The following is a 25,788-nucleotide window of genomic DNA, read 5'->3' on the forward strand; positions in this document are numbered from 1 at the left end:
TATGGGTAAATCATAATGGGATTCTTACTGGAAGACAATTGTAAAACAAGATCTGACAGAGTACCAGTACAAACTGGTAATTGCATTATAATGGAATAATATCGACATTGAAATTCATGTCTTTTGGAAATTTCTCTTGTTACTTTTGTGTATTATTTTTGCTTGCATCAAATGGTGTGCCCTCAAACCACCTGCAATATTCTAAAGTGTGCTGAATGTGTTTGATATAGTGATGTGCATTTTGTGACACTTGCCTACTACTCCATGCATTATCTACAATGTAATTATCAAAAACAATAAACATGAAAGTTCAAGTTTTCACTGGTAAAATCAATACAGTAGCATTTTTACATATCAACTGTATGTTCTGCAATTGACAGTATTGTCAAGTTCCATTTGATGATGCCTGTCGATCGAATATTTGATAATGTATGACTGTAGTCCTTTTAGATTTCATAGTGAGTGTGACCAGAGTAGTGGCATGTTGCTTTGCACTACTCTAGCTTTCCCACCTCCTCTTTCAAGCAGTTACCTGATGAGCTTTTGATCTGTGCTGTGTGAAGGTCATGCACTTTCCCACGTGAAAGGAAAACTGTACGGTAGAGGCAATCTTGTTGATCGTGCATATTTCCTACTAGCAGGTTTCATAGCTACAATGTTGGAGGAGGAAGTGTAGGTGGCCCACCAGCTCAACAGCATTTAATGCGAGGGAGATCAAGGAAGAAATAAATCCTTTTTACTCTTGTCCTACTCCTTGGGCTGTTTAACTATTTTACTTTGCATCATTCTAGTTTTAACTTTTATTTGAGTGTTGCAATATTGGTCATCCAGTACTTTCCAGTAGTCACTTTGACCCAAATTATATTTTTTTAATGTTTCAGATGTGCAAATTCAAGTAACTTGGAGCTAAATCTTTAACTGTCTTTTGCAGCTTTGCCAAACATGTTAATTTCATTGCTCAAGCAATGTTGAACATGTTGCATGTATCAGCAATAAATATGAAATGGATTGTAATTTGAAAAATCCATATTCATAACTTAGGGAAATAACTTGTACAAATTATACGCTTACCCTTTTTTTAAATGTCAGATAAACTGCAGCATGACTATGCTGTAGCTGTCAAATAGTATATATACTTTGTTTTCTCTTGTGTCACGTTATAAAATATTACATTCTTTTGTTTGCTGTGTAATTTTTGAAGTATTAATACAAAGAAAAGAAAACGAAGATTTGATGAAATATATATCCGAAATAAGAGGCTTCCTTTCATGCCTCTCTCATTTGAAAATATTAATCCTACTGCCAGGTTGGTTCCAAGTAATTTCTACTCATGTATTTAAAGTAATATGGATGTACAGTATTGAGGTTTGGCATTTTCTTTTCCCTCTGGTTAATGCTATCTTTAACGCTGATAAAGAATGTAATATCGCTTCTCGGCCTTTTGGCTAAGATCATGTGTCTGTAGATTGAGCCTTTGGTTCAGATCTGGTATGTCTCTCTTGTGGGGACCATGAATTGGATTCAATTTGAATTAGTTTTTTGGAGCAGGCGAGGAGCTGGATTAGGGGTTCGCCCCTGACCCACACTCTGAGCCCTGGCTTGGTAACTCAGAAAAGGAAAAAAAAAAATTTTTTTAAAGATAAAGAATGTAATACCAATAACGGACAGTTGTAGGAGTTTAAGTGATCTTATGGGAAAACATCTTTTCGTTCACTTCAAAGGAATTAAACTTGTTTTGATGGCATCAACGCCATTGATTCATTCTTTTGCCATTCAATTAATTTGCTTTAATGATTGGCACTCTTAGAGATCAATAAAGTGACATCCTGCAGCTCACTTATTCCTCTGTAGGTTATTGAGCTGCGTCGGCAATTCTAGTTCTATACAAGATACGTACATATACAAATATCTTTTTAAATCTTCGCCTTGCCTGAAGATATTTGATTACTTGCGGAGATGGGGAGAAGGTCTCTTTCCTCATTTGCACCCAGCACCTTGCCCAAGTGGCTGTGCATCCGTGAATCTACTGTCTGCAATCTGTACATTATTGGGGCAGGGATTACAGTTGAGGCTCGTTTAGCATCTCCTTCCAACATTAGGTTATGAATGAAAATTAGTAGCGAGAACCGGGACTGACTTTCTGCTCTCTAACCTGCTGATGAGCTCTGTCTGCTGTGATCCTAACCAGGCACAGATTGTGAACTGAAACTGCGACCTTTTGAGTCTGAATGGCTGCTATACACTCTTGTCTTTTTTTAATTGAAATTTTGAAGTAAATATCTTGAGATAAGATTCAAACCGTTCATTAGTACCTGTATAGAGAATCTCAAGTGCGAGCCAAGTGATGAATTCAACAATATATGTGTATAGTGAATTAACAATTTGCAGTGAAGTAGGTAAGATGGTTTAGGTGCCAATTTTCCTCTTGCTTTTTTTCCTTTGGAAAATGTTGTTGAATTTTCTTTTGCATGCTCCGGCTCTAAAATGGCCTGTCAAATGAGAAATGGTGCAGGTTTTGTGTTTGCGTGCCTTCTACAACCAGTTGGATTAAAGTGGTATTGACCATGAAGCATTCAAAAGATCACGTAACTGTGATTGTATAACACAGGCTGTTGCTCACATGTGCGATGTGTTCAAGGCTGGATATGTGCTGCAATGGTATTACATAACTGCTGGAGGAGTCGGCAGGCACTGCCATTTCAAAAGCATTTTAAGAGCTTTGAGAAATTGCTATCCTTAATTTGCATGCAAAAGCTGAAATGCACAAACCACATTCCTCTGCCACTATCGGTGGTGACCCATCTGACATAAATCATAGAATTTACAGTGCAGAAGGAGGCCATTCGGCCCATCGAGTCTGCACTGGCTCTTGGAAAGAGCACCCTACTCAAGGTCAACACCTCCACCCTATCCCCATAACCCAGTAACCCCACCCAACACTAAGGGCAATTTTGGACACTAAGGGCAATTTATCATGGCCAATCCACCGAACCTGCACATCTTTGGACTGTGGGAGGAAACCCATGCACACATGGGAAGGATGTGCAGACTCCGCACAGACAGTGACCCAAGCCGGAATCGAACCTGGGACCCTGGAGCTGTGAAGCAATTGTGCTATCCACAATGCTACCGTGCTGCCCCAAATGAATACGCTGCTTTAAAAATGGGGGTAATTTGGTACAAGCACATTTAAAATGTTGATTTAAGTGGATGATGTAGCTTACTACATTATTATACTACCTTCATTCTTGTACTTGAGGTGTTCCAAGAATTCCATACGTAGGAGGAGGCAGTGGCGAAGTGGTATTGTCGCAGGTCTAGTAATCCAAAGACCCAGGGTAATGCTCTGGGAACTCAAGTTTGAATCCCTCCATGGCAGATGGTGAAATTTGAATTCAGTAAAAAATCTGGAATTAAAAGTTTAAAGTGACCATGTCGATTGTCGTAAAAACCCATCTGGTTCACAAATGTCTTTTAGGGAAGGAAATCTGTCGTCCTTACCCGGTCTGGCCTACATGGACTATAGATCCACAACAAAGTGGGAAATAAATGCTGACCCAGCCAGTTGTGCCCACATCCCATGAACAAATTTTTTTTAAAAATCCTGGATAATTCTAATGCTACACAAGGTACCTTCCCTGGAGAATTCTCCACACCATTAGAAGTTTGTACTCCAGTGTTCATGCCCTACACGGCATTCCCTGACACATTGCCCCATCCTAACAAATGGGATTTACTGCTTTGCCTTTTGCAGGAAAATTAGTGAAAACAAGATACAAATGGCTACCTATAGAACTCATCAAAATAAATAACAAAATGTTGGGAGTTAAAAATAAACATGAGGATGACACCTCACCTCTCTACAGCAAAATCATGACTCCAGAAACCTCATTGATTCATTGCAAAAAGTGCACAGAAAATCTATCCTGAAAGGGTTTTTTATTTTACCTCTTGCTTTAGGATAAGGATGGATGGATTTTAGTTCAGAAAATAATTTTGCTGAATTAACAGGTTTTTTTGACAAATGTAGCATTTTTGTTTTCAAGAAACTGTCACGGTTCTCAAGTCATTTTGGTGAGAGCCCCTTGCTTTAAATTATGTTGGATTTTTTTTTTTACGGTGCATATTGTTTCAATAAAATCTTGCTGAACTGTTTGTTGTGCATGCCTATGATTTGCACCCAGTCTTCCTGTGTAAACCAGATTCCAATTAAGCAATAAGCCTTGAGTTTATTATTGTATTGTTTTTCTGGAAATGTTTGCAGTATTTATATTGACTATCCCATTGTAAGTCGAGATAATGGTAACTTATCCTGGGTCCCTGTGTTTAGGCTTCTAAGACAGAAAATGGATGTTTGGAACTCCCATGTTAAGTTTGTGAGCGTGCATGTATAGAGCGGCTTAGCTTCTGGCATCCCTTCAGCACCACAAGCGGCATGATATATGGAACAGCAAAAGCAATATCCATCATCTATGAAACAAAATATTCAATTTTAACTCCCTCCTCCCAGTGTACCAGGCAATAGGGAGATTCAAATCGTAACGGTATATTTGGTGCCTTGGTTCCATTCAGCTGCCATATGGGGTTTCCTTAGATCACGAGGCACCGCTAAATCAGGAAAGGACAACATGACTTGGTTTTATGATGCAGGCAGGACCCTAATGTCACTTTGGCTGGCTGGATTATGTCTGCTGAGGACAACTTCTCAATGCAGCAGAGGAGACCTGAATAGGTAAGTGTTTAGATCATTTTTGTGGGGCCCAGAGGAGCAGGAATGCTTCTTTGGACTCTGCAGGAATATCATGGGCCAAACCTGCTCCAGGTTACTGTGGTAGTACCCCAGCCTCTCTATTTCCCTGCCACTTAATATTCTGCTGGCACAGAACTGGTGAATTCCATCAGTGTGCAGAGTGTGTAGTTTGCTGTCTTCATTTTAATAAGGCCCAGTCCCTGAAATGAATAGTGCCTCCCATCACAGCTCCACAGCAGTCGATCCATGGGTTGTAGCTGCCTACTAATTAAATTGCAACCCTTCCCATCTGAGCTTTGGACACTAACTTAATTTTATTAAGTTAGGTAATGCTTAGCATGAAGCTTGGTAAATGGGTAAAACTGATTAATATGTTTGAACATTGCTGTTGCTTTGGACATTTATTGCAGAGATAATGTCTGTCCTGGTGGTAAAGTAATGCAATTTTATTTTTTATTGTGCAGTTCCAATTCCCAGAGCCTGTCACTTCACAGCAGCTCAAATGGTTTCAGTCTCATTAGTGCTAGCTCGGAACAAGACAATCCTTCAACAAGTGGTTGCAGGTAGGTGTTGGTTCTTCCTGACTCTTTTGGGTAATTCTTTTTAGCTCCTTTAATGTGAGGAATGATGCAAAATATAACCAGCGGGATTCTCTGTTACGCCAGCAGTGCACCCACACCCACGAGTTTCCCGGCGGCATGGGGTGGCCAAAGTGGGAAATTCTATTGGCAGGAGGCGGGAATAGAGAATCCCGCTGCCAGTGAGGGGATGCCGCCCAGGAAAACAGGGCTGGCAGACCGGAGAATCCTGCTCACCATGTTTTTAAAAAAATAATTTTATTTACTCTGGCAACAAATACTTTGTGGCCAAATGCATCACATGTATGCACAGTAAACTCCCTTTAATCTGCTCACCCATGTACTTTAACACCTGTTTATCACCACATGGACTAATACATTCCATTTTCTATACCTGCCTTTCTGAATAAGTTACCAATTAATGCTGAGGGGACAGTTCATATCTGATTCTTGACTATGGGAGTTTTTCAGCGGGAACAGCCCAGTCTGTAATTAAGAGACCTAATAAACCTCCCCTATTTAAGTATTTTTTTCCTTCCTATTCCCTCCCCACCTCCGTTGGAAACATGACATTTGCAACACCTTTTTATTGATACAGAAGGTTTCTTTGATAGCTTTCTACAGTGACGGCAACACATTGATGCATTCCAATTGTTTCATTTATGAATATTGGTCTACGACAGGTTACAGTACATTTTTTAGTCCCAGCCAAATCTGTGTTGCAGTCATAATCTCTTAAGAAATAAAGAAAGCAAGATATTTTAATTTGTGCTGTCTGACCTAATAATTATAAATTCCCTTTAACAGTCCTAAGAAGCTGGATGTGTGCTGATTCTAAATGTTCGCATCACCTAAAATAGTGGGTTTCTTCCTTCTGCAAGCTATAGAGGTAACAGACATAATGACACGCTGATGGAGCAGTTTTAAGTGTTGCTTTCTTTTTCCCCATATCCTTTTCCTGAATATCTTCATCCCTTGCTAGATATGGTTTTACAACTTCCAAGTTGCCAATGAGATCTCCTCCAGCCTGCCTGTTTTTAATTGTGGACCTTAAGAGTGAAAGTCAGCTATGTGGATTGTCGTAGTCACCTGATGCCACGTTCCACATTTCCGCAAGGATCACATGATAGTGCTGAGGAGTGGCGAGCCTTGGCTTTCCTTTCACTCCCTTTCCAAACCCACTGGACCTGTGCTGACTTGTAGCGGTCATGTTGCCTGTCTTCAGATTAGTCAGCATGGACAGTGGAACAAAAGTGGGACGTTACTGGCTTTTATGGCTCAACCACTCTGAATAAATTCACTGAACTATTTTTCAATAATATGGCGGTGGGGAATAGTCAAGAGTGGAGTCACCATAAGCTACACACATTTTGCCCTGTTCAAACTAAATCCGTGAATGAAATGGCTACCATGATGAGAATTGGCGCAAAGCCAGTATTGCTTTCTGATTGCTTATATTAATCTATGTAACTTGCTTGGTTGTAGCTTGTGACGGCAATGAGTGTTGCTTATAAATATCATTTTAAATACAGGGCTAAAGCTGTGAGTTTGTATTTGTATTGCAGTAGCGATCAATCTGCTAAAGCAAAGAAACAGAAAGAGTTAATTAAAGCACTGAGTGTCTTAAAAAGGCATCTGCCATCTGATAAGACGACAAAAGGAAAATCCAGAACACTTTCTACGCTGAAGTATGCACTGCGATGTATCAAACAAGTCGGAGGTAGGCTTGCAGTAATATATTTTCAAGAGACTTAACATTTTTGAGGATTGGCAAGCGAGCGGTACTTGCACCTGTATCCTACCTGCATACACTATCGTGAATATTAGGATATATGGAACTGGCTGTCACTATGTAGAGGGCAATTCTTAAAGAAAATCAAATTAAAATTGCAGTCCGATTCCAATTAAGTAACCGGAACCTGCTGGTTTTGGCTGCATTTTGTTGCCATCTGCTTAGTGGAACAGGTTAAAGACAGGTCATCTTCCCATAGCTAGGGCAGATTAATAACCCGGACGATTTTAACTGCATGTTTGTCTGCTATCCAGTTAGGGCTAAAGTCGCTCCTATTCTCTTACCAGCTGTTGCATCCCTAGAAGAAAGCATTGTAATGACAAGAATCATACACTCTTAATTTTCATTTCGTTATCATAATTTGACTAGATTCTTTCATCACTTGCCCCACAGCTTTGTTTTAAAAGTGTTCTCGGGGCCTTTACATAAGGGATCAGCAAGGAAAAGATAGCTTTCGTCTTTAAGTATTTTGAGATGAGACTGATTTTTTTTTTTATTACACTTTTAATTCAAAAAGTGTTTAAATATAACTATTGTTTTTTTCTGTCTTTTTTGCTGCAGCTAATGAAGAATACTACAAATTTCTAATGAACGACGACTCTGAACCAAGCAATTTGAGTATGAACTCCTTCACAGTTGATGAGGTGGAGAACATCACTTCTGAATACACCTTGAAAAATGCTGTAAGTACTGAAAATTAACAAAGTATCATACATAAGCCTTTGTGATAGGTTCTTCCAGCACAAAGCTAATATAAATGCTATCCTTGTAAACATTTCTCTATTCCTTAAATGAAAACCAAGCAACTTATACTTTGTCGAAGTTAGTATATTGAGGAACATAATTATACTAATCAATAATCATTATTAGTGTCACAAGTAGGCTTACATTAACACTGCAATATGAAAATCCCCTAGTCGTCACACTACGGCACCAGGTCGGGTACACAAAGGGAAAATTCCGAATGTCCAATTCACCTAACAAACACGTCTTTCGGCACTTGTGGGAGGAACCCGGAGCACCCTGAGGAAACCCACATAAACACTGGGAGAATGTGAAGACTCCGCAAAGACAGTGACCCAAGCCGGGAATCAAACCCGGGCCCCTGGCGCTGTGAAGCAACAGTGCTAACTACTGTGCAACCAGGCATGATTATAACACAGTGGTTAGCACTACTGCCTCAGCGTCGTCGGGGGGGACCAGGATTCGATTCCAACCTCGGGTGACTGTGGACTGTTTGCACATTCTCCCCATGTCTGTGTGGAATTCACCCGGGTGCTCCAGTTTCCTCCCGCAGTCCAAAGATGTGCAGGCTCAGTGGAATTACCTTGCTAAATTGCTCCTGAGTGCTCAAAGATTAGGTGGTGTTACGGAGGATTGGGCATAAGAGGAATGCTATTTCGGAGGATCGATACAGACTTGATGGGCCAAATGGCCTCCTTCTGCACTGTAGGGATGCTATATATGCAACAAAAATTAGAAATGGAGATACCGATCTGCCGTTATCTAATCAATGACAGAAGAGGCTGAATAGCCTATTGCTGTTCCAATGTAACACTTCTTTGCTTATCATTTTCCTGATGATCAAGAGTAGACTGATGTGCCAGTAATTGACCAGATTGGATTTGTTCTTTTTTGTGAACAGGGCACACTTGTGCAATTTTTCACATTGTCAGATAGATGCTAATGTTGTAGCTGTACTAGAGGAGCTAGACTTGAGGGTGTAGCTAGTTCTAGAGCGCAAGTCTTCAGCAATGCAGCTGGGATATTTTCAGAACCCACAGCTTTTGCTACAGGCAGTGTACTTGGCTGTGTTTGGTTGTCTCTTGACATCAGGCAAAGTGAACCTAATTGACTTAAGACTGACATCTGTGATGTTGGAAACCACTGCTGTAAATAATATGAGACCACTATTAAGTAATTTGAGTGATGGGTTTTGATAAAAGTAACAGTGTGTGGATTTTAACTGGCAAAAACCCGAGGATACCGTTTGATAGGTATGGAATAAGACGTTATCTCGTACCCCATAAACCATAAGAATTAGGAGTAGGCAATTCAGCCCCTCTAACCTGCTCTGCCATTCAATGAGATCATGGCTGATCTGATCTTGGCTTCGTCTCCAGCTTACAGCCCGCTCCCCATAACCCTTCATCCCAGTGCTAATGAAAAACCCATCTATTTCCTCCTTAAATTTGTTTAAACTTGTAAATGGAGATACATGTGTGCACATTTGTATTTTTTTGGAGGGGAGAGGGGCAGGGCTTTTCATGCTCTACCTCCATACAGGCAGAAATCCCAGTTACACATGTAAATGAGGCTTCCACTGAACTGAGTTGAAATTAGTGTACATTGGACGAAGCTCTGAGAAAGTTAACTCCTTGTAGCGGTTCTAAAACTACAATAGCTTCTACAGTACAATTCACTATTGAAGCACTTCCATTTCATTACAACTCAGACCCGTCCTCTACTTGGTAAATTAAGAACTGACAAAATTTACTTGTTTGAAAAGCTGAAAGTAACAATACCCACTTGCTTTATTTGTATATTTCTCAACTTGCTGGTTTGGGCCTGTTTTGCAGGATATCTTTGCCGTGACTGTTTCCCTTATCACGGGGCACATCGTATACATCTCTGACCAAGCCTCCTCCATTCTAAATTGCAATAAGGATGTCTTCAAAAATGTAAAGTTCACGGAGCTTCTTGCACCACAGGATGTTGGTGTTTTCTACAGCTTTACAAAGCCATCACAACTGCCTCCGTGGAGTGTGCGCACAGCTGCTGGTGAGTGTGTGTTATATTAACCGATCCTCTTGCAGCACTCGATGTATATTATATAATGGTTGCCAGCAGCTGGTTGGTACACAGATTTGGAAAATACAGCTGTCCAATTATGTAATCCAGTAATCAGTTTTCCAAATGACCTTAACATGAGAGAACACAATAACAATAGGTCATTCAGCCCTGCCTTTCTTGGAAATAGAATATTGTGGACTCTTGGCCATTTATTGTGCTGAGAGAATTCATGTGTACATTTTCCATCCCCAATTGAGCAGACTTCCAAATTAATTATCAATCTTCACACCTCTATTATTCAGGTGTTTGTTAATATGTTTCCTCCATCTCTTATTCAAGTCCCCCGACTCCCACCTCCTCCTGCTCTCCATCCCTCCTTCCCTCAGCAACTAACAGCAATGCAGAAACCACCGTGAACAATGAAGTATCAAATTGCAAGATGGTAAAAATGGGTTTGTAATTGGCAAATTAATTTTGGTGTAGATTAAGTGTGAGATGTGTGCATTTTGGTTGCAAGAGCAAAGAGACACACACTCATTGGAACATAATGGTCTGAAAATGGGTTTAATTAAATTCAGTAGGGAATTCAGGAACCGCTTCTTTGCCCAGTGTGTGGTTAGAATAAGGAAGTTCCTACTTGGAGTAGTTGAGTCCAATGGCAGAATGAAATTAGGTAAAGATATGAGGGAGGGGGGGAAGGAATAGAAGGCAATGCTGAGAGGGTTAGGTTAAGAGTGGTGGGAGGAGAATCATGGAACATGGACCAGCTGGACCCAGTGGCCTATTTCTGTGCTGTACATTCTATATATAATTCTATGTACTTATCTCTCCTTATTTTTGTTATCTTCATTATTGGTCACAAAAGACTTAATCCAGCATTTATTGAGGCGATACTCTTAAAGCTGAATTAGGCTCTGAGTGTTCATTTGTTTGGGGAGGGGGAGGTTCCTTCTAATCTTTTGTCTTGCTTGATTATTTTAACCCATGTCTTTTAAATGCTGTATTGACGCACATACATAGGCCGCTTTTGTCTACTTTTAGCTGTGATTATGCCCTGAATTTGCTTGGCTTGAGTTTCTAAATTCTATAATAATCCTAGTCACCCTTTTGAATCTTATCTATGTCTTGAAGGTAGGTGCCCAAAATAGCACACTTTTTACTCCAAATATGATACCACCATTGATCTAGGTTCATATTGTATAAATTAGAGCTTGTGTGATTAAATCATGTATGCGTCGTTCCTTAAGATCCGCTTATGTTCTTCTGAGTTGGTCTGACGTATTGCGCAATTGAAATCCCTGATGACTACTTATAACTGCAGTCAATTGACTGATCCATCAGGTGTGAGGTAGGCAGAGTGAGCCGACAGCTCACTCAGTTTAAGCACTGAGGCCGAATCATTATCACAGTCAGGCCTCATTAATATTCCCCTGGTGAGAAGATTGCTGATCAGAGAGTTTGTGAAATCTGGCAACTTCACTGTGGAGCCGAACCACTGCAGGTTCTTGGGAGGGATAGGTCAGTCATCTGGGTGTGCACTTCTGACCCCACGAAGAACTCATTTACTAACTTATGTTTTCCAATTCCTTTGAGTGGTCTGCAGTGGCCCCTTCAAGGGTAGCTGCTGAGTTCTACTGCCAATGGGGCACTGTGCCATGCACACATGTCCATCAGTAAATTGCAGCACGGTCCTTTTGTGAAAATTGGTATTGTACGTCAGCAAAGTTAATGGGTCTCCTGCCTGTTCCCTGCCGAACTGATAGAGACCCAGAATTCAATAGGAGTGGATGGTACGTGCTGTAGATGTCATGACTTTTGTTTACCATCCAGTGGTGGGGATAAAAATCAGTCACAATATTTCCGAACCTTGAAGCGGGTTACTGTTTTGTATTGGCTTTTGATATTCCGCTTGCCTATCAGCTTATCTAAAATGCTTCCTCATCTTCTGACATATTATGGCTGCCCCCACACATGCCTCATCTCTACAGCCATGAGAGTTTCCAGGGAATTTGTTTTCAATGAGGAATTCCATCCCCAAAGCAAAACAGGGCAAATGTTAAAAAGGCCAAGAAAGTTTGATTTTGATGACCAGAGTGGGAGAAACAGTTACATTCTTGATTTAATAAGGGGATCAGGAGTTATGGGGATGAGAAACATATCAGCCATGATTGACTGGCAGAGCTGACTCATGGGCTGAATGGCCTAATTCTGCTCCTATGTCTTATGGTCTTATTCATTTTGAAGTGATTAACAATGTGGAAAAATATTGCGTTGGTTGAGAAATGTATTGCCAAATGTGACTATTTTAGATTTGATTATTTTGTGCCAAGTCACTTAAGCCTTCACAACATTTCACAAAAGACTACATTAACAATGAATGTGCTGTGTGACTTCACTCTACCAGCAAAGTTTTAAGACCATATTTCATTCTTTTCTCTTCCAATAATTTTGTTGTGATTTTCTAATTTGTTACTGTAACTGTCTTTCAGATTCATCACCTCCAGACTGTATGGAAGAGAAGTCTTTCTTTTGCCGTATCAGGTGAGTACTCAAAGGGACTGGGGCTTCGCAGGTTAGGGGGCTGTGTGCAAAGGACGTGTAGGAATAAATCATATCGTCAATGATGTTATCTGAATAGTCAAAATGGAAAATTAAATTAATCATTCAGGGATGATGCTTTTGAAAACATTTCTTCAGACTGCCGTAACTTTTCTATGGTTCTGTGTTGTCTTTTTAATATTCGTTGATTTGTGGCTTTTTGGGTTTTAGAAGTTTGGAATTTGTGATAGTTCAGTGTTAAAACTCACTTCAGCACCTGATGGGTACAACTACCTTTTCCCATAGAGTTTGCTGAAACTTTTGCATTTATAACAATGAGGGCACCTTGAATCTGATAGATTAGTGATCCTCCTTAAGGTGGGGCTGGTGCTCTAATACCTTGCCTTCACAAGAAGTAGATCCTTCACGAACTAGAAGACTTCAGTGACCTCCAGAGGAGTAAATCCGCAGTGTTCTTTTGCAATCTGCCAGGATACCCCTTTTTGAGGTTTTTGTTCTTCTCAAAATTGCCTGTAAACTTAATTAAGAGACTATTTTGTTCATGTCCTTTCTTGGAGTGCCGGATTCATCTAACCTATTTGTACAGATTCTGAATATTTTGTGTTTCTAATGTTTAATTAATTTAAAATGAGAAAATATTTATCACATGCAAAGTGTAATTTTTCTGATCCCACTTGTGTGGATAGAAATAGCACTTTATTGCAGGTGATGCGGAAGGTTTTGCCATTTTTAAACTTGGAAGTGAAACCACAAGTCATGAGTCAATAGAATATGTCACTCTTAGTCCAAAATACTCCCCTGTCTTGGTGATGGTCGTTGCCAGGAACTGGTGTGACATGAATCTTATTTACCACTAACCTGCACAAGCCTAAATGAGGAGTTGTGAATGGATGGTGATGAACACTGCAATCATCAGTGAACATCCATACTTCTGACTTTATGATGGAGGGAAGATCATTGATGAAGCAGCTGAGATAGTTGCAGCAAGGTGCTATCCTGAGGAGCAGCTGCAGTGATGTCTTGGGGTTGAAGGGACTGGCCTCCAGCAAACACAACTTTAAATCCTTCTGCTAGGCATGACTCCCAACTAGTGGAGAGTTTCCGTTTCCCAACTTGCCTTTGTTAGGGTTCCTGATGCCACACTTGGGCAAATGCCCTCTCCCATTCCATCTTGAGCTTGGCTCTTTTGTCCATGTTTGGACCAAGGCTGTAATGAGGTGTGGAACAGAGTGGCCGGGCGAACCCAAACTGAGCTTGGGCGAGCATGTCATCGTTGAGCAAGTGTCACTTGTATCGCGGTCAAAGACACTTTCCGTCACATAGCGGATGATTGAAAGTAAACAGCTGGGAAGATAATTGGCTAGAATGGATCTATCCTTTTTGTGGACAGTGCATACCTGATCAGCTTACCACATTGACTGTGTTGTAGCTGTCTTTGCCGGGAAAATTTGGCCAGTGACATTTGTGTTATCTTATAAGCAGATAACCATTCAACATCAGTGTAAATTACATGAAACTGTTCATGATGTTGATGGTTTTTCGTATTTGTTATTGGACTGGATTTACAAGAGAATTGTTGGATTGAAAATTGAAAGACTTTTGGAATTGAGATGGCAAACCACTTTTTTGAAGTTTTAACATAATGTCTCACCTCTTGTCATTCATAAGTATAGGCTCAGAAGTTGGTGGGGGTAGATTTATTGGTTTTATGATGGACATTATATTTTATATTGGTTGCTCCACTTTGTATTTATGCTGGCATCTGTTTCACAGTGGAGACCGGCAGCGAGATCACAGCATCCATTACTATCCCTTTCGTATGACTACTTATCTAACAAAGGTACGGGCATCTGAAGATGATGATGACCAACTGTGCTGTCTGTTGCTTGCTGAAAGAGTGCACTCAGGCTATGAAGGTAAGCATTTCCTGATTTTGATAATGACATGCTGTACATTCATAGAATCCCTGCAGTGCAGAAGGAGGCCATTTGGCCCATCGAGCATACACCAACCCTATCAAGAGCACTGTACTTAGGCCTACTCCACCACCCTACCCCCATAACCCCACCTAATGTACATCTTTGGACACTAAGGGGTTAGCACTGCACCTGGTCTGCACATCTTTGGGCTGTGGTAGGAAACCGGAGCACCCGGAGAAAACTCATGCAGACACTGGGAGAACGTGCAGACTCCACAGACAGTCACCCTAGGCTGGGATCGATTACATTAGACTATGAACCAAATCCTCTCCTCCCAATTAATTTCCTGAGATAAGTGAATATTTTAGTTGTGAACAATTTGTATTTTGCAACTCTTTGGACTAGTTACTTTTCACATGGCATATACATGACAATCAGTGTACAAGAGAGATATGTCATCTGGTATTTGCCCATCTGTGTAGAAGTGAGTATAGCTACATTCATTATCTCACTGCAGGCTCCATACCACATGTGCAATAATTTTATTAGCGCCTGCATAGATCAGGTTGGAAGACTTGCCTCCTTTTCCAAAAAATATATATACGGTAGAGTGTCCAATATATTAAAAGTCCACAAGAACACCAATTTTGTATTGGGATATCTGCTCTTGGCCTGGTCTGCTACTGGCCTCTTTATATTTATTGATGAATAAAACCACTATTCAGTGACCCTTATTGAAATCTGATGTTTTGAATACTGCTGGGACCATCACTTTCCAGCCAACAACTTAGTGACCGCTGAGAACAAATCTAACTGTTCTGTCTTCCACATTGATCATTCTGCCACTGCCTTGAGAGTCAGTAAGTAGCAGGCTAGAGTTGGGTGAGTAATAAGGCAGGCAACCACACATATGAGTCAGACCAGCTTTAAATACAATACACTTGTGCATAAATCTCGAACAAATGGAGACCAGCTGGATGCTCCAGCAGAATAGGACTAGCTGGGTTGCAGGTCAGTTAAAACAACAGGTAACATTAGTATATTGAGGTTTTGCTTTGACATATCAAAGTAAAAATGAGTGCAGTTTTTATCTAAAGACTGGAAACAGGCAGAAACTAGGGTTTCTTGCAAGATTTTCAATGGCACGCAGTCCGTTATTAACAAAAATGTATAATGCAAATGTAGTTATCAGTCAGGATTGTAGTGATGACGTGGAGGTGCCGGCGTTGGACTGGGGTGGGCACAGTAAGAAGTCTTACAACACCAGGTTAAAGTCCAACAGGTTTGTTTTGAATCACTAGCTTTTGGCGCACAGCTCCTTCACCTGAGGAAGGAGCTGAGCTCCAAAACCTAGTGATTCAAAACAAACCTGTTGGACTTTAACCAGGATTGTAGTGAACATTATTCTGATCACAATAATGGTAACGTTCTATAATTTGTAAATATTTGTGGATTATTTTCAGTGCACAATAAATGAATAGTTATTCATATTTTGGATGTTAAGATTTAGTAGAACCTGCTTTTAAATTTTGTATGAAGCTTTAATTAATTATGTCCAGAATTTTCCAGTCATTCTCGCCAGCAGGATCTTCCAGGAAATCCCGTTGGCTGCGGAGGGATCAGAAGATCCTGCCGCCGGCCAATGCGAGCTAACTCCCTCCACCGCCACAAAGTACACTGCAAAGGGAGGGGTTGCACAGACCATCCTACCCTGTGTATTAAGGATATTTGAGCAAAACTATGGACTTGCAAATTGTTGAATTGACTTTTTTTGTTTTGCAAGCTTATTTCCTAAATGCCATTAGGAAGTTGTTTTACAATAATGGAGTTATGCTTCCAGCCTAATTTAGTCAAGTGAACCCTAAAATATGAAACATACTTTAATATTGAAATGTCTATTTTTCTGCCTGCCAATTTCATTGAAAAAGTAACTTTTTTTTCAGCACCAAGAATTCCTCACGATAAGAGGATTTTTACCACTACTCACACACCCAGCTGCGTATTCCAGGATGTTGATGAAAGGTACGAGTCCACTACTTTGGTTTTCTAACTAATATACATACAGAAAATCTACTTGTATCAATTTGAGAGCTTGTTTTTTTTTTTTAAACTGAAAATTCCAAATCATTTTTTTAACTTCCAATAGACCGTTAAAATTTAGTTCCGCATGAGTAGCCATCCTGTCAAAAGTGACTTGATGTTCTGAAACCTCCATTGTATGTGATTTGCGATGTCACCTATTGAATAATGGTGTATATGTGGGCAGGAATTTTCCGGCTGTTGGGATTCTCTCTTCCTGCTGGCAGCGCACCCCTCCCGCGGGTTTCCCGGTAGCATGGGGTGACTTCAATGGCAAATCCCATCGACTAGCGGAGGGAAGTGAGAATCCCGCCGCCAGCGAACAGCGTGCCGGCAAGAAACAATGCTGAGGGACCGGAGAATCCCGCCCCTGATGTTTACATTTTTAATAAAAACTGTACCTATCCATCATTTCCTGCAAAAACAATTTCTACTGCCTTTCCTTGCTTTGTTGCACTCCTTGTCCTTTCCCAGGGTAAGTTGCCTCCTCCTACTTCCTTACAATGGAGCACGTCGTGCTGACCAATATAAGGAACAAGGAGGTGGTGAATAGATTTTGAAAGATGAGAAATAAGATGGACGATATCCAATTATGGAAACCAAAATTAGTATGAAAAATAAATTGGTCTTTCCTCTGCTATAAGCTACATTCATTGGATTTTTGACTCCGTTCTGTTTGTCCAGTTTGTGTGCTTTTTTTGCCCATTATTTGTCTAACAAAGCACAGGACTGGCATTTACACATTTTAAAATATTACTGGAGATGCGCATTGTGCAGATTATCAGAATCTTTCCATTTTCTTCTAAAGGGCTGTTCCTCTGATGGGTTACTTACCTCAAGACCTCATAGGAACGTCTGTCCTGATGCATCTGCACCCAGATGATCGAGCTTTGATGCTAGGCATCCATAAGAAGAGTAAGTCTGTTGCTAATTTTTGTTTTTTAAATGAGCAGCATTATTTTTCTCTTTGCTTCAGATTGTTTTCACTATCTGCTGAGAATTCCCACAGTGCTTCCTGAGGAACAGACCATTGGTGCCGACTGTGGTGTAAGCTACACCAATGTTACTTCACTTGAAACTGCCTATATATTGATTTTCTTTTTTGAGGGATGAAGAAGAACTGAAGCAGTTACAGCATTAAAAACAAGACTGCAATGTCTAAATGAAGAGGGGGCCAAGATGTCAAATTAAACTACCATGGGATAGACAGACTAATCTTCTTCAAATGTTTCATGTCTCGGCTGCTGGTGCCAGTTCCCTTTCTAAAATTGGATGATGGGTTTGGAAGCAGTGGTGACTATTATTGGTGCAGATGTAATTGCAGTTTGCAGCAGCCAGAGGCTGAAAGTTGTGTTGTTGCTAACAGCATCTGAAACATGAGAAAGGATCATTCAGTTCATCAAGTCCCTTCTTCCTGGATTCCATATCGCCTCATGTAGTTTCCTCCCAGCCCCAACTCAGCTATTGGACTAATTTTCTATCAACAGTAATGGCAGTCTTTCTAATTGTAGCTTGAATTTCTAAAGGAGATGCATCAAAATGTGAGGAAGTAAAATTCCTGTAGATATTTTGCTTTAGGTCACCAGCCATGATTTAATCAAGTGGCAGAATAGGCTCCAGGGCCTGAGCAGCCTACTCTTCTTCCTATTCCTACTCCTATATGAGTGATAATGAATTCAGGATTCAAAGAAAGGATAGGTGTATTGACAAAGTTTGCCACTTTGTTTTTTTAATGGTCAATGAAGACAATAATGCCTTAGCTTAGCAAGAATTAACTTGTTAAATCTGTGGGGTTTTTAATGCTGCAACAGAATGCAATCACTCCATGTGTTGAACATTATGGTTTGAGTATTTATTGGATTGTTGGTTATGGAGTTACCAGACGTAAATAAATGAGTTCCTCGTTTTTTTAAAGCATGTTTATTTTTCTTTTAGTACTGAAACATGCGGGACAACCTTTTGAACATTCACCTCTCCGATTCTGCTCTCAGAATGGTGAATATATCACCATTGACACCAGTTGGTCAAGCTTTGTTAATCCATGGAGTAGAAAAGTATCCTTCATAATTGGAAGGCACAAAGTCAGAACGTAAGTTTTTTAAAAAAAATAAAATTATTTATTTGATTTAAGCTTGAAATTTGGACGTTCTTTTTCTCAAATTAGAATCGAATTTGCGGTATGAAAGGATTGTGATAGCTGCTGGGATAGTTGTCATTCTTTGCACAATTGGTTGCACACCAATTGTGCATTCAGCGAGTGATCACTTTTACCATTGCAGAACCTCTCCGTGTATAGATGTGGCACTCAAAGCAATATGTGCGCACTCATTGGCACTCCAGTGAAGCACACTATCCTGAGAAAACTATGTACACACCTCTTGCTTTCTCTGTTCAGAGAGATCACAATGAATTCTGTTCTCTTGTCACTTCACTGCAGCAGAGGGGTATTACATATATCATCTTCTCTAGTCCGTAAGGCAAAAAAAAACAGAGCCACAGTCACCTTTTCAACTATTGGCAGTGCCGTGTTTGCCCTGTTCTGATGTTGTAGGTTCTGTGAGCACCACCTTTGCAAAGTGCAGGTGACACAACACTGTTCCTGATTTAGGTGGAGACAAGAGAAATGCTCCTGGACAGCCCTGGATACATAAGGCCTCCAGCCCTTCTACCTCCTTCTTTGCTGCCTCAGCTCTATTTCACTTTCATGTTGCATCTCGAGGGGAATTGCGAGTGTGGCACCCATGCATGGGAAGAAGTCATCTGACCAGAACCCATGCAGCCACGACCAGGGCCTTTTCCACACCAAGAACCACTTTTTCTCTACCAACTTCCACCAACTCCTTAAAGCATCAAGCTGTTCCACAAACAATTAGCGATGAACATGAGAATCCCTGATGATCCCTTTAAATAGCACTAGTGTGGGGGGGGGGGGGGGGTGATCCTTCCTGCTGCTGAGCACCTGTGTATGAGAGAACATTGACTGGAATGAGAAATTCACGATTGGCAGTGCTGGCCTGAAATCAGTCTTGCGTATTAGCATCACAACCTGTATATTACAGGCATACCTTGGTTATCAATTTGGCATCCTTGGTGCCAAAGTATGGTGCTGCAGAACCTAATTTTGCTGCCAGCATGTTTTTCTTTGTTGTGCGTACTGTCTTGGTGTTGGTGTTTCCTCTCCACTGTTGTTTTCAATTGGATGAGCAGCTTGTAGCACATGTATATTGGTCAGATGCTCCGGTTGCAGAAAGGCTTAGTTATGGGAGGAGATGAGAGAATGTGAAGAAATATGTCATCAATTTCCAAAAGGATGGAACGATTGTGTCACAACTGTTAAATAATGAACTTGTTTTATCTTGATTTTTTTTTTTTTTAAACTAGCTTTAAAATAAATACATTATATCTAATTCATCGGAGTTTCTTCCTTTTGGGAAGAAGTTAGGGAACTGAAATGTTGTTCCTGACCCCTGTTGCTCTGACCAGAATTGTTGACCGTGTGTCTGTGGAACCAACTTCGAAGTAATCTATTTGGGGCAGCACGGTGGTGCAGTGGTTAGCGCTGCTGCCTCACGAGGTCCCAGGTTCGGTCCCGGCTCTGGGTCACTGTCCGTGTGGAGTTTGCTCATTCTCCCCGTGTTTGCGTGGGTTTCGCCCCCACAACCCAAAGATTGGCCAAGCTAAATTGCCCCTTGGAAAAAGTTAATTGGGTACTCTAAATTTAAAAAAAAAGTAATCTATTTTTTGTGAATTCATAACCATCAAATGATGACAGAATAACCTTTGAAACATTCAATACTGTACATTAGAAATCTACAGCGAAGTATTTTTAAAATGATATAAAGAAGATACTCACTGCATAAAATCTCTACTTAACTCCCCGATATATATGTAGGGGTCCTTTGAATGAAGATGTATTTGCTAGTCCAGGATCTACTGAAGTGAAGACACTCCATCCTGAAATACAGACCATCACTGAGCAGATTCGTCAGCTCTTGCTACAGGTAAAGCTTATCCACATTGTTTAGAGTGCATGCTAACGTCAGCATAATTTATCTTTGTTTAGTGCATTGCCTGTTAAAACTTTTATCTTTTCCATTCATTTCTCTTTCAGCCAGTTTACAACAACGGTTCCAGTGGATATGGAAGTTTGGGGAGTAATGGATCTTATGCACAATTCATGAGTGTAGCCTCGTCCAGTGATAGTAATGGCAACATCAATGAAGAGAGCCGCTGGGACAAACCTGTAAGTGTGATCTCTGTTGTGGCCTATAAGGTGCATTATTAGTTTGTTGCCTAATGTCGTAGAACAGCAGTTAGCCATCGTTGAAACTTTTGATTTACACATCCATTGATCTTGGAAATTGAGTTGGCTACTTACAATTCAGAGTGCCCATTTCACCTACGTTGCGTCGAAAGTAACTTTAGGTGGGCAATAATTCAACTTTTAATAAATCCCTATTTTAAGTTGCCTCATTCAGGGTCGTTCTGTTTTAACGTCCATGGATATAATGGAGCCGGTATACGTACTTACCATCAGGACATCCGCTTTGCCAGGCCCTTGGTAGCCTAGCGTGACCCGATCAGTGCTATTTTGGAATGGGTGCAAGGAAGTGTTCGATCGCACTCGAAGCAGCAGTGATAGAAGCTTCCTTTCAGTGGGATACTAAACTGAGCCCCTGTTTGCTGTTTGTAGGCAAAACTGGCTGCTGCATTTCCCTACTTTTCAGCAGTAACCATGCTACAGTCAATTAAGTATTTTTTTGTAAAGTACTTTAGGGCATCCTGAGGTCATGAAAAGTGTTATATAAATGCAAGTTCTTTATGACTCACAATCAGATATTCTGTTTTTTTTTAGCTTCACTCGGGCTAAATATTTCCATTACTATTTCTGCTACAGTTCATTGAATTAGCTTTCTCATTGACTGGTTTAGTAACCCAGCGACTCAGGGTAATGCTCTGGGTACCCAAGTTCAAATCTCATCATTTTATTGAGTTTGAATTCAATAAGAATCTGGAATTGAAAGTCTATTGATGACCATGAAACCATTGTCAATTGTGGCGTTTGCACATTCTCCACGTGTCTGTGTGGGTCTCACCGCCCACAACGCAAAGATGTGCAGGATAGGTAGATTGGCCACGCTAAATTGCTCCTTAATTGAAAAAAAAAGAATTGAGAACTCTAAATTATTTTTTTCAAGAGTTACTATATTTGGTGATTTAATGACTGTGCCATCACAGCTTTCATTATTTCTTGAGTTTTCAATCATTTTCTTGAGAAGTCTTTATGGCTCGTTCCTTGTGTAGTTTTGTCACGTGTCAAAAGCAGATTCTAACATCTATACAAAACGTCCAGTGATTTTAGAGGAAATGCTTTGTTTCTTTCAGATGACATTTCAGAAAATTTGTAAGGATGTGCATTTGGTCAAAAATCAAGGACAAACCGTATTCATTGACAGCAGAGGAAAGAATGAATCGAAGCGCAGACACAAAACAGGTAATGGGTTTAATTATTTTCCAGTCATTATCTAAAACATCCATGATAAATTGGCTTGAAATAATCTTCATTGAAATGCATATTGACTGTACATGTATTGAGTCAAAACGCAGGTGTTAGAGTTGCAGCTATTCATATCTGGTGGTTACGTTAGCAGTTGACGTGGAGCAGCATTATTCTGTTTACCTGGGCGGGTTGCAATAGTTTAGGATCACTCAAAGCTCCAGTAAAAACAACAATTTGAAAGCACTGCAGCTTATTGTTAAATATTACAGAAATATAATTTTACCTGAGTACAGTGTACTTTCCTCGTGTGTAAACATTCAGTTCCTGTCATTTTTGATTTTGTCTAAGTAACGACATCAAGCAAGAAAGGGAGGAAGGAAGTATATTTGGCAACACAAGGAACTACAGTTTTACAGCAGCATGGTAGCATATGTTGCTAGCACTGTGGCTTCACAGCGTCAGGTCCCAGGTTCAATTCTCTGCTGGGTCATTGTCTGCAGAGTCTGCACGTTCTTCCCATGTCTGCGTGGGTTTCCTCCGGTTTCCTCCCACAGTCCAAAGACGTGCAGGTTAGGTGGATTGGCCATGATAAATTTCCCTTCGTGACCAAAGAGGGTTGGGAGTAGTTGTTGGGTTGCGGGGATGGGGTGGAAGTGAGGGCTTGATTGGGTCGATGCAGACTCAATGGGCCGAATGGCCTCCTTCTGCACTGTATGTTCTATGATGCAAGTATCTGAAGGACAGTCATTTTAAAGAGAAAATCGCATTATCCAAATTTTTATTTTTGACACAAGCACTTCTGATTTCCCCCAGCCCAACCCTCAATTTGTTTTCTTCAAAACAAAATCAAACTGTAGAGCAGGTTCTTCAGATCTGTGAAAATGTGAATGCTGCGTGACCTCAAGGAGTTCATCTTTGTAATAGCAAATTAGCGAGGTTGCACAAAATAAACTTACCGTTTGAAAATTTCAGCTAAGCCTCTTAATTCCTCCCCCCTCATCATATTGAATACTCTGACAGTATTCACAAACCAAGCTCACACAAGAGGAAAGGTCAATTTGATAGCTGACATACCCACAGCCAATGGGCAAGTCAAGTCGTCACCTATTCTTTTTAGCACAGGTTCCCATAGTCCAATACCTCAATTGTTAAACTATAGAATTACTTGGCTTTTCATTATTTTATAATGGTGTGTGCTGAACTATGCCCACACCAACCATGTAAATCATTGTTTATCAGCTGTATTGTCAAAGTGCCAGGGAGCATCTTCAAACACAATTTAGGCATACTCTGTATCTTAAAGAAGGATAAAGGGATTTATATAACATTTTATGTCAAATCAATTCTTTAAATATTTCTTACATCTCTTGTAGCTTAGAAACAGTGCCAATGTTGCCAAAAGAGACTGGGCTGGATTCTCCGCAGTCCGACGCCGTAATCGTGGCCGGCGCCGGGGCAGAGAATCCAGATTGATGCCGTAATCGGGGCCCCTTGCTAGCCGGGGGCCCCTTGCTAGGGGCCCGCTACCGACCGGCCGAGTTCCCGACAGCATGGAACTAACCACCTGCCGTCAGTCGGGATGCTCGCCTGGCCGCAGTCGCCCTGGTCGGGGGGCGGGCGCATCGGAGACCAAGGGGCGGCCGGGGATGGTATGTGCTGGGGTTGAAGCTGGGGCACGCGTCCGATCAGGGGGCTTATTTTGTGTTGTCTGGCTCCGCAGTCCGAGTCCGCCATAGAGCACGGCACGGCTGCTGGAGGTTGCCGGCGTGCGCATGCGCGGCCCCTGAACCGGAAGTGAGGGGGCCCGTATCTGCAGCAAAAGCTGCAAGATTCACTCCGGGTCCCTGCTAGCCCCTTTGCAGGGCTATGAATTAGTCTAATGTTTTGCAAGGAATTTCGGGAGTAGAACTCCACCGTTTGTACACCGGTATGGGGACAGAGTCTCATTTTGGGAGAATCCAGCCCATTATTTTTCCTCTTTAACTGAGGGGTATTTTTCTTTTTTTTTTTTTTTTTTTTAAAACAATTGGGCTAAGATCCAATTTCTACGCCAGTGGGTTTAGGTCAGTTTATGTTATTGTTTCTTTTTTAAGTTTTGTGTTGGAAACAACTTGTCTTAATTCCAGAAGTATGTATGTTTTGCAGTAACACAACAAAAAGAGACTAACAATCAAATCAAAGACGTTAAAGCCAGCTCATCCAAGGGTGCTGCACCTGGCAGTGCCGTAAAAAACATGCTCCTGGATGATTCGAGATGCAAGAAACAGCCAGTATATTGTTACCAGCAAGTCAACTGCTTGGACAGCGTAATAAGGTGAGTGAAAGTCTGGTTGTGTTTCTGCAGTTATGCAGGTGGCAGCTCCTTTGTAAAAGGGATCATAGAATCCCTACAGTGCAGAAGGAGGCCATTCGGCCCGTAGTGTCTGCATCGGCCCTTGGAAAGATCGATGACCTTTCACTTGATGCTGCCTGACCTGCTGAGTAGTTCCAGCATTCTCTACTTTTACTTCAACATCACAGCTGAAAGACATTGACTGGAATTTTCCAGCCCTTCACACCGGCAGGGTCTTCCAGTCCCATGGTGTGAGCGGAGATTTCAATGGCTCGCCGGCCTCACCACAGGGAATCTGACGGCAGTGGGGATGGAAAATTCCAGCCATCATCTCTGGCAATGGAGCACTCCTTCAGAGCTAAGCACCAGCATGGATTGTGTTCGAGAATTTGAATAAAGGCTTGTATCTGTAACCTTTTGACTTGGGGCAAGAGTGCTACCATTGAATCATCTTGTGTTTTGTATGGTCTGGAAGCCTTAAAATGCAGTTGTTCTCCTTCATCAATTAAGCAGTCATATAAAATGTCACACGTTTGCCATGCACTTTTTTTTTTGTAGCTGGGGTTGAATAGTAGCAGTAGACTGTTTTAAACTTGGGGTGAGGGGAATATATGTCTGATTGATCCGTTCACTTCCTGTAGCATAGCTTATTTGTGCCTCTGGTATTTGCAGATATTTGGACAGCTACAATATTCCAAGCACTCTGAAAAGGAAGTGTGAGTCTTCATCAGCATCTGACGATGATAAAGAAAAAACTCATAGCATGCAGGTGTCTAAAGGTATTTCATAATATGTTGATATTTATCTAAACTGGCTTTCATACAGTATGTGCAGAATAACTTGACATTTCTGACTTAACTGAATATGATTAATTTAATCATCAAGGTGACAGTAGGTTTCTGCATGCATTTTCACCATGGGTGTCAACGTTTTATTTTGCTGTCTGTATACCAAGTCCAAACTTTTTATGGCTCCTATCACAAAAGTAAAATTCTGAATTGTTCCACAAAGATAATTCATTAACAAGCAAAGTATAAATATGAATACTTGACCTACAGCAGTCCTGTCTTGGAGTTGCAAGCTTCTGCATGTCCATGCAAATTATACATTCGTAGCTTAAGATTGTAAATCTTGTACGTTAAAAACATAAGCTATTGAATTCTTCACTTTGTTTCTACTCTGTAATATTGATGACAACCAAATAGAAATGAATAGAAGTTCAGTGAGTGAATAATGAATTCTTCTGTTAATTTGGCAGAAGCATCACCATTGCCACCTCAGTCTGTGCGAGTTCCATTTAAGGCTGCAAAAGAGGTGCCCATTGGAGCTGTTGTTGGTACATCCCTTGCTCCACTCTCCTTGCCACGAAAGGCAGCAAGTGTCACCAGCCAGTGCAGTTACAGTAGCACTATTGTCCATGTGGGAGACAAGAAACTGCAGGCAGATGCAGGTATTGTACATTACTTGCTGAAGAGTATTAGTCGAA

General features: G+C 40.9%; 1 protein-coding gene across 2 annotated transcripts in view; it reads left to right on the plus strand.

Moving 5' to 3' along the window:
- The window catches only part of per2 (period circadian clock 2), a 42,993-nt gene that overhangs the window by 4,172 nt on the left and 13,033 nt on the right, over positions 1–25,788 (plus strand). The window contains exons 3-18 of one of the 2 annotated variants that reach the window (XM_072474578.1): positions 1,202–1,306; positions 5,215–5,313; positions 6,894–7,048; positions 7,682–7,803; positions 9,700–9,901; positions 12,403–12,454; positions 14,246–14,388; positions 16,335–16,413; positions 17,279–17,385; positions 18,406–18,559; positions 20,363–20,471; positions 20,582–20,713; positions 21,856–21,964; positions 24,116–24,284; positions 24,975–25,081; positions 25,561–25,752. In XM_072474578.1, coding sequence (XP_072330679.1) covers positions 1,202–1,306; positions 5,215–5,313; positions 6,894–7,048; positions 7,682–7,803; positions 9,700–9,901; positions 12,403–12,454; positions 14,246–14,388; positions 16,335–16,413; positions 17,279–17,385; positions 18,406–18,559; positions 20,363–20,471; positions 20,582–20,713; positions 21,856–21,964; positions 24,116–24,284; positions 24,975–25,081; positions 25,561–25,752 — 2,036 coding nt within the window. The remainder of the gene's footprint in view (positions 1–1,201; positions 1,307–5,214; positions 5,314–6,893; positions 7,049–7,681; positions 7,804–9,699; positions 9,902–12,402; positions 12,455–14,245; positions 14,389–16,334; positions 16,414–17,278; positions 17,386–18,405; positions 18,560–20,362; positions 20,472–20,581; positions 20,714–21,855; positions 21,965–24,115; positions 24,285–24,974; positions 25,082–25,560; positions 25,753–25,788) is intronic. The other variant, XM_072474579.1, reaches the window with a different exon arrangement.

Source organism: Scyliorhinus torazame, chromosome 14 (assembly GCF_047496885.1).
Source record: "Scyliorhinus torazame isolate Kashiwa2021f chromosome 14, sScyTor2.1, whole genome shotgun sequence".
Classification (NCBI taxonomy): Eukaryota; Metazoa; Chordata; class Chondrichthyes; order Carcharhiniformes; family Scyliorhinidae; genus Scyliorhinus; species Scyliorhinus torazame.